Source organism: Physeter macrocephalus, chromosome 15 (assembly GCF_002837175.3).
Source record: "Physeter macrocephalus isolate SW-GA chromosome 15, ASM283717v5, whole genome shotgun sequence".
NCBI classification, from domain to species: Eukaryota; Metazoa; Chordata; class Mammalia; order Artiodactyla; family Physeteridae; genus Physeter; species Physeter macrocephalus.
This window is the reverse complement of record NC_041228.1, coordinates 41,697,466-41,707,252: the sequence shown is the minus strand read 5'-3', so window position 1 is coordinate 41,707,252 and position 9,787 is coordinate 41,697,466. Positions and strand designations below refer to the sequence as shown.

The 9,787-nt window shown below is 37.0% G+C and overlaps 1 protein-coding gene across 3 annotated transcripts in view; it reads right to left on the bottom strand.

Annotated features, from left to right (window-relative positions):
- The window catches only part of VIRMA (vir like m6A methyltransferase associated), a 63,109-nt gene that overhangs the window by 30,694 nt on the left and 22,628 nt on the right, over positions 1–9,787 (bottom strand). For all 3 annotated transcript variants that reach the window (XM_007117633.4, XM_024115874.3, XM_055091022.1), the window contains 3 exons: positions 6,532–7,672; positions 2,906–3,397; positions 1,766–1,920 (listed from right to left, as the gene is read on the bottom strand). In XM_007117633.4, the coding sequence (XP_007117695.2) occupies positions 1,766–1,920; positions 2,906–3,397; positions 6,532–7,672 (1,788 nt within the window). The remainder of the gene's footprint in view (positions 1–1,765; positions 1,921–2,905; positions 3,398–6,531; positions 7,673–9,787) is intronic.

Below are 9,787 nucleotides of genomic sequence, written 5' to 3'. Positions count from 1 at the left end.
AGGGAGACGCAAGAGGGAAGAGATATGGGGACATATGTATATGTATAACTGATTCACTTTGTTATAAAGCAGAAACTAACACACCATTGTAAAGCAATTATACTCCAATAAAGATGTTAAAAAAATATATATATATATATATATTTTAAAAAAGAGGTTACTGCCCTTAGTTTCTTGGTTTCTGAAAACTTAAACGTTTACATGGTTAAACCATCTAACTATACTGAATATTTTTGCAGCAATCAACTTACAACATTAAAAAAGAATTATAAAATTGACTGCTCATAAACCAGTATAATAACATGTTTATTCACCTAATGCTGCCACTGATTCCCACACCCCCAAAAAAAACATACACAAAATGTATTCATTTCTAACAGAATCAAACCCATGGGAGGACATTTGCTGAGTGCCTTTTCCCTTATCATAAATTTTAAATTTTATCAATTTCCTAATTTGCCTTTACAAAGTTAAAAGAATCACTATCGCCCCAAAACTAATAACAGCAAGCTTTGTTTGTAAAAGAAACACATGAAATATACCATTTACTGCAACCGAACTCAAAACTCTCCTAGAAGCTATGCCGTAAAACCTATATTTTATCACCAAAAATGTTTTTAGAAAAGCATTCTCACGTAATAAGTTCTGGACACTTTATAGGAATGACTGAAGGAAACTGCAAATAGCAGTCACCCTTCCTTGGTACTACAATCCTGAGGATTACAACTGTTTACATCTGAGTATTTTTCTACGCATTTTTAAATTAATTCTTTCATATATGTAGAATATATAGTGCTCAAATGAAAGATATAAGGAATAATAAAACAAATACTAGTGTACCCATCACACAGAAAGTGTAATAAGGCATTAATAATACCTTTGAAGACGCTGCATACCCTCCTTTCATAAAGGCATACTTCAGGGGGAAAAAAAAATCTATTTTCAATATAGAAAGTTGAGTGCAGTACCCAACTTTTACTGGTGGTATCGCAAATAAAATTTAGGATTAAAAAGAAAAGAGGCCTGGGACTTCCCTGGCGGTCCAGGGCCAGTGGTTAAAACTCTGCACCTCCACTGCAGGGGGCACGGGTTCGATCCCTGGTTAGGGAACTAAGATCTCACATGCCGTGCAGTGCAGCCAAAACAAAAAAAAAAAGAAAGAAAAGAGGCCACATGCTATCATAACATTTACTCAATGTTATCAAATTTTCTACTTGGCAAGGTCAGAAAGCCAAGAACCAAAATAAAATAATAAAAAATTGTAATTAAATACCTTAAACTTTTCAAGACTGCCCACATAATAAGGTCTGCCATAAACTTCATTCAACATACATTTAGAAAATAATGTTCATATTCATCATTCTTCACTTGAGAATAGCACACGTGTTAACCACAAATGGATTTCTAAGTTGTACTTACAACAGTGTTGTACTTATAAATACATATATAGAAAACACACATACATGCAAACTATAACCAAAACTTAACTTCTGAGTTCATCTTTAATTCTACTTTGATTAGGAACTTCAACCACCCACAAATATCCATGGCTTTTCAGAAAAAGGTATTTTGAACAATTTCCTAAAAATCTTTTTAAGAACACCATATAAAATACCTCCATAAAAGGTATCTTAACTTTCAGAAAGTTAAAAACAGGGTATTACCAGGTATATTATCAAAATATGATAAAGTACTAACTACAGATATTCAAAGGCTTTTTTTCTTCACATATCATAAATGCTTAAAATAACTTCAAGTACCATACCTTGCAATTTAGCATTATTTTCATCTGCTTTACAAAGCTTCAAGAGAGATGCTGCATGCTGTTCTAGCATTTGGACATCACTGGAAGACTGAACCACCACCAAAATAAGTATGCATGCATAATTATAAGCTACTGACTTCTTAGACTTGGAATCACTGAAACAAAATAAGGTTTTAAAGTTTTTGATATGAAAATAAATTTTTAGGAACAATTTTTAACAGTTTTTTCTACTTGGTTTTAAAGGGATCAAGGAACTTCACAATGAAACATGACTGACTTCCTGAAAACAGGAAACTGCACTTTAAAGTTTCACCTTCAATTCACCTGAAACCACTACTTAAAAGTATGTAATAACAAAGCACATGCATCAAAATGGAAAGTGAAATTCTATTAAGAAATAAGATCAGAACAATGAAATATTAATAAGTGTACTTCATTAGCAATGAAAGATTAGGAAGTACACTTCATCGGTCTCCCTTAAAATGGTTGCTCACTCTGGATAAATAGGAATAAGTGTGATGAATCAACCTACCACCATGACTATTCAGACTTCCACTACAGAACTGTTAATATACAGCTAGGCATAGAAGTCACTGTTGTTTGCCTTTTAATAGATCTCCCCAAAAGATCCATCACTCAAGGAGTCATATCAAGACCCCGATGCAAAGGATGCCACTGCTTTGTATGGCATGAACCAGGAAGAGCATGTTTCTCTTCTCATACACTAAAACCCTCTGCCCTATAGGGCAAGTCCTTGAAAACTAGTCATTCTCAATCCCCCTCTTCCAGTCAAAACACTTCTGAAATCCAAGCACCATGAATAGCTCAGAAGGTGAGGGCAGAAGACGGCAAGATAGTCCTCATGAATCTTAAGGTATACGTATGTTCCTGTACCTTAGGATTCTCCTCCACAAAAATTAGCTGCAATCTTTGTTAACACCGTGGGGAAACTGGAAGAAGCTGCTATTTCATTTCTTTACAGCCACATCTTAGAGATTTCATCATTCTAATCCTTAATTAAGAAGTTATGTCAAAAAATTATAGTTTTTATTTTCAAAACACATTCTTTCAAGACACTACCCCATTAGTGATGTAGTTTTCCAATAAAATAGAAAATTTAAGGATTAAGCACAAAATTACCCTAAGGCCTCTTTGGAATAGTACTCCATTAGAGTAATAAGACTTTGGAGATTTTTCTCAAGACTGAAAACATGGCCAACAGCTGATCTTCCCACAGGATTAAAAGTAATCAAGTAAAGATTGTGAAGAGTTCCCAAGAGATCTGAATGGTCAGTTTCTTCACTGGCTGTACAACGCTGAAAATGGCTGAACAGTTCTGTAATACACTGCAAAGTTTGTGTTGAGTCCTGTAGCCACAAGGCAAATGCATCATCAATAACACCATCAGATTGGAGACCTTCTTCTTCATCTTGATCATAAAGGTGACACAGAGCTCGGATCAACAAATTTGTTGCTTCATATTCTGACATAAAAAAAAGAAGACCCTTTTGTGACTGTGCAAGAAACTTTAAAACATCTTTTGTGGCTTGCAGCACACCAGGGTGTGCACTTGTTACTGGAATTGACAAAAGCAAGGTAACCAACTCCAAGAAGTGATGACTGTGAAGATACCTGTAGAAGAAGTAATAAAATATATGTTAAGTCAGTATAAAACATTCTTCATTTATTCAATATTCATTAGACAGGAGAGAGGTAAAAAATTTAATGGCAATAATCCTTATCTTGAGCAATATATTGCTTTAACTAAAGTAGTACTGTAAGTAGCAAGTCTTCTATCCACTAGGCCAAACAAAAGTGAAAGTTCTGTAAGGCTTTTCCCTAGCATTCAAAGGATGTTTAATAAGTAACTGTGACAAGTTTTCTCTTTCCAGAATCAACCATGACTTTAAAATCTGGGACTTCCTTCCAGGCCACTTATCAAATGCTCCTTCCTTTTAACCATGGTCCTACTCGACCCATGGCATATCAGTGTATCTGAACTAGTATATCTAGGGAAAATATAGTACATATACCATAAAAAAGGTATAGTATATTCAGATTTACTATAGGTAGTATATCTGAATTAGTACCTCTAGGGGAAAAAACCCTCAAATTATCAATTTTCAGTATTTAATACAATAGACTCTTTTATCAAATCCAAGAACCATTTTTTAGTACATGTAGTTTTAGTAGAAAATGTCTGAATTTACCTAACACCCCTAAATAGACCCAACTGCTACTGATAGAGTACTTTCACTGTCCTAAAAATCCTCTGGGCTCCATCTATTCATCCCTCCCTCCCTCCCAATCCCTGGCAATCACTGTCTCCACAGTTTTGCCTTTTCCAGAATGTCATATAGTTGTAATCACATAGCATAAAATTGCCTCTTCAATCCATTTCTGCTTAAACTCAGGCTTCTGTATCATGATAAAAACACCTCCACTAACTTCTTACCACAAAGGTGAACATTATTATGCTCTAAGAGCATCCTTAACCACCTCAAGGAACGTTCAGAAAATAGTTAACATGGCAGGCCTCAAAATGTTTATTCTCAGAAAGGCCTGCTTGCAAGGTTGGCCCTTGGCCGGCCTCTGGGGACTTGGATTTTGGGAGGGTTTCCGCCCATCAACTGGTAAGAATACTCACTGCACCTAAACTGTTTATGCAAATAATATGGTTTACGCTGAACACCTGCTTTCCTTCTGGGAGTGTGGAATTCTGATACATGCTAGGTACTGGGTGCCTACATGGCTATCCCCCAATAAGCTTGGATGCTGAGATTCCAATGAGCTTCCTCAGTACGCAACACTTCACATGTGTCACAATTTGTTGTTGGGGGACTTAAGCGGGTCCTGTGTGCCTAAATGAGAAAAGGACTCTGGAAGTTTATGACTCGTTTCCCCAGGCTTCGTCCCATGTACCCTTTCTCTTTGCTGATCATGTTTTGTATGATTTTGATATAATAAATCGTGGTCGTGATTACAACACAGTCCTGTGACTCCATCTAGCAAATCTCGGGGGTTATCTTGAAGACCCCAACATGGGACATTAGAGCCTTGCCATCACTTCAAACTAATCCTTCCAAAATGTAATTATTTCTCCTTTCAAAATTCACTCTCCCTCCTAATTCACCAGTTTCTGTCCATAAAACCACAGTTCCAATAGTTACTTGGCTAGAAACATCAAAGCTCCTTCTTACTTTCTCTTACTAGGTTCAGTTGCCAAGTCCTAGTAATGCTTTTTCACAAACTCTCAGTATTAGCACAATATCTGTCTTCCCATTTTCTGTAAATGCCACTATATCAGGCCATGTACTTAGCACAACATCTACCACCTAGAATCTTCAGACAGGCTTATCTACCTAATAACTACAATTTCTCTTCCATTGCAATGCATCTTGTAACTATAATATAATCTTAGAACACTACTTTGATCATACCAGATCTGCTACTCCAAAGTATTCGAGATCTTCCCACATTCTACAAACAAAATTCCTGGGAATTCCCTGGCAGTCCAGTGGTTAGGACTCGGTGCTCTCACTGCCAGGGGCCCGGGTTTGATCCCTGGTCAGGGAACTAAGATCCCACAATCTACGCAGTGCAGCCAAAACAAATAAATTTAAAAAAAAAAAAATCCAAATTCCTTAGTGCACAGCATTCAAAGCTCTTTATTTCCTAAAGTCTGATACCCAAACATACCTCCTCCAATTATGGGGGGGAAAAACAAGACTTAGTAGGCCATTAATTACTAGTTTCCCCTCAATGACTATTTGAGACCATAACCCTTTCCTTACACTCAGTCATCCTCAGTGCATGACTTCAATTGCTACTTTATCAAAAATAGGATCAGTGAGAAGTGCCTTGTCTCCTCTACTGTCTCCACACTACAAAGATATCTGTATTTGTATACATATAAGGTTTCCTTTCTCTTGTTCAAACTCCTACTTTGTACTCTTGACCTCATCTCCTACCAGACCTTGCTTTAGCAATTATCATCTTACACTCCTGTAAGAACTCAAACTAAGGCAAGATCTGATCGTTTCAGCTAAAAACAGGAATGGATAGGTACAGATTTTAGAATGGACAAGTACTGATTTTCTGTTAATGCACTATGTTCCAAAGCAAGGCAAAAAATAATCACAGAAATAAGGAATAAGATAATAAAAATGCAATTTTTGCATTTAGTTAAAAAATTATTTACAGGCAAAATGCCAAAAAATAAACTCTCAAAAATTAAAACAAAATTTTAAAAATCTACTGTGGGTATCTAATAATGGCAAAACTGTACCAATAGATAACTAGAGAGTTAGATGGCAGAAACAAGTGGTAATTAAACCTTTAATATATCTTTAACCAGGACTGTAAAATTAATTTAGTAAAGTATCAGTTTAATCTACAATGTATTACAGTGATAAGGTACAAAGAGGTTTACACTGAAAAGCTCTCTCCTTCCTGTTCCATCCTCTTTGTACCACCTTCCCAGAAGCCACTCAGTGGTTTCTCATTTATTCTTGCTCACAGACATGCTTATATAAGCACTGTTGTTGATTATTACTATCTTTAACTTAAGTTGCTATTACAACTTTAAGTATTAACTAAATATAGCTCACCCACAGTACATACTTCTCAGTTCCACTTATTTTAAAATATCAAGTATCCCTGACCTACAGACAGAGTAAAAAAAAAAAAAAAAAAAAGAAACCAACCACATAAAATTGTCTCTAATGACTGGTAAAATATATTTCCCAAAGCCAAAAATGTCTTACCTAAAGAGAACAGGGTATGGATCATCCCTCTCTGGTGGTCCAGTAATACGTGCCATTGTTGGGAAAGACTTAACAGGAGGTTGGATCATTGTATGAGGTGCAGTTTCCATTAAATGAAAAACTTCCTCTAAGAGGTTAATAAGCTTTTCTATTTCCCCTTCACTTATATTTGAGGATTCCAAAAGATCCATATCCATTGAAGCCTCTACCTCATTTTCATATTCTGGGTTTGTTCTCTCAAGTCCAGTATCTGTATCATGATCAGGTTCACTGTGGTTAGGAACAGAAGAAGTCTTCTCTGCCAAATGGTCACCAAGTCTTTTAATCTCTGACAAAATTTCATAGAAATGGCATTTCTGAAGAATAGCTGAACCAGCAGTGACAACCCTCACAGTCTGATCTAAAAGTATGAGCTCCAGCAGTTTTTGATAGCCACTTTTTTCACTCTGCCTACTTCTTAAAAATGCTTCCATTCCTTCTGTCATACTAATGACACTGTCCAAAGCTTTAAATGCATTTAACTTAAGGGAAGATGAGACATGATCAGCAAACAGAAGCTCAAATAATCCACTGATCACTCCTGCTTGTAGCAGTCCCATAACTCCTTGGGCCCCACATTCTGCTAGTGAGGACACTAACTTGGTCCCAGCTTTGAGCTGTCGGACATTTAAGGCAATGGGTTGGCGAAGGGCTACTTGTAAATTTAAAGCTTGCATGGTCCAGTCTATCAACTGGCCAAGGGCGTCTTGTTTTGTGTTTTTCAATTGCAAATAACTTAATCCTTTTATTATTAAACTTGGAATTTCTTCTAAAGCTGTTACCCATTTTGCACCTCTATCTTCTTGATACAAATCCAACAGTTCAGTTAACTTCACTGAGGCTTCTACTGCCCCTGAATTTTCTTTATCTGGACCTTGATCCTTCATTCTACTGATTTCAATTTCAAAAGTAGTCTTGTATGGACAGCTGAAGTATAAGAGTGGTACAAGCTCCCTGTCATATGGATCATACGTCATAGGAGGAACTGAAGCTAAGTCTTCAGCAGTGTATTCGACATCAAAGTTTGGATACTTAAATGTTTCACGTTCCAAGTCAGCAATTCCGTCTTCATCACTGGAAATTTGTTCATAACCATCATCCCCTGAAAATCAGTTTGAATAATATTTAGTTGTTACATCATTGTTGTTTAATGCAGAACAATCTGGTTTGTCAAAAAAATCATTTAATAGTGTGGCAAAAAATAAAAATTAATGATTTCCTCAACAAAATTAATTTCTGCCCCAACATCTCATCAACAATTACTAACATTTTATCATTTCTAATAGAATAATTATGGAGAAACTTCATAAGCGAAGTCTTCTATTATGTCTGTTCAGCTTTACAACTAACTCTGTTACAGATCTTTTCCTCACAAAATTAAATTAGAAATGCCTCAGGGCTTCCCTGGTGGCGCAGTGGTTGCGCGTCCGCCCGCCGATGCAGGGGAACCGGGTTCGCACCCTGGTCTGGGAGGATCCCACGTGCCGCGGAGCGGCTGGGCCCGTGGGCCGTGGCCGCTGGGCCTGTGCGTCCAGAGCCTGTGCTCCACGGCGGGAGAGGCCACAGCAGGGGGAGGCCCGCATACCACAAAAAAAAAAAAAAAAAAAGAAATGCCTCAAAAAGCAAACCAAAATACCTCTCTCAGGAGGAAAGAAATTAAGCTTGCCCTCATGAGAGAGTATTTTTAAGATGGAAAAAATAAATTGATGGGCCAAAATTATTAAATTAACTAAGAATTAGTACCATAAATACCAAGCTACACCAAATATTTCCAGAAAAACCATTCTATGTTCTTTTTATAACATGAATTTCATATTCCTTCACTTTCACTTCTCTGTATTTACCTGTCACAGTTTCCCCAGTTCTGTATTATGTTTTTAGGGAAAATTTGTTCATATAAAGTGCTCAGCTTTGCCAAAACAAAGAGTTTTCATATTATTACACGTGCAGCTTTTTCCTCTAATTATTAATACAGGACTAGAAGTAATACAGGACTAGAGATGGAAAACTTGTTGGTTTTACTTTTTAACACTACTATTACCTGGCTGTGGTAAAACAGAGATGTGCAATTACAGCCTAAGAAAGAAAAGGAAATGGTTCCACAGTATTCGAGTAATAGCCCTCTTTCGACATTCTTTAGCTCAAAACAATTTAGCCATAGCAATACACTCATATTTGAAAAGGAAGGGCCTATAGAGACTTGACTCTGGAATAACCACCAGATGTCTTCTGGTAAAAATCAAATTAACCAGCCTCATTCTTTCACCTTCTCTATAAAAATGTCCTCTGGGGGCATCCCTGGTGGCGCAGTGGTTGCGCGTCCGCCTGCCGATGCAGGGCAACCGGGTTCGCGCCCCGGTCTGGGAGGATCCCACATGCCGCGGAGTGGCTGGGCCCGTGAGCCATGGCCGCTGAGCCTGCGCGTCCGGAGCCTGTGCTCCGCAACGGGAGAGGCCACAACAGAGGGAGGCCCGCATACCACAAAAAAAAAAAAAAAAAAAAAAAATTATAGTTTTGTCTGGGTATATGTCCAGGAGTGGGGTTGCTGGGTCATATGGCAACTCTATTTCTAGTTTTTTAAGGAAACTCCATACTGCTCTCCATAGTGACTGTACCAATTTACATTCCCACCAACAGTGCAAGAGGGTTCCCTTTTCTCCACAGCCTCTCCAGCATTTGTTATTTGTAGACTTTTTAATTATGGCCACTCTGACTGGTGTGAGGTGATAAAAAAAAAAAAAAAAAAAAAAAAAAAGTCCTCTGATTAACAAAGCCTGCATGAAATCTAACTACTACTTGCCAGTCAAATACAATAAATCTAAATAGGATTTTGTGGTAATCTGGAAATGGGTAAGCTAAAAAGGTTATCACTCAATAACCCAATTATTTATATTTTGTAAAAGGGCCCCTGTGATACTAGAATGGTCCTCTCTCTCATGTAGAATGACACTCACCCTTACTATCTTATAAAAGAAAAAGGCAGATAATCTGTCATTTTACATAAATACTTTAACACTACATTCCATTTATTGGAGAAATTAAGAGTCAATTAGCTTAAATATCTCTTTTTGCTTTCAAAGGAAAAATAAAGCCTAACTAAAGGACTGCATAATGCTGCCATATGTCCCTGTGTAATTGAGATTTTTCCTTCTGAATTTCTGAAAATAATGTAGCATTTTGCCAAAATATCTAGGTGGCAGACATCTTTAGCAATTCC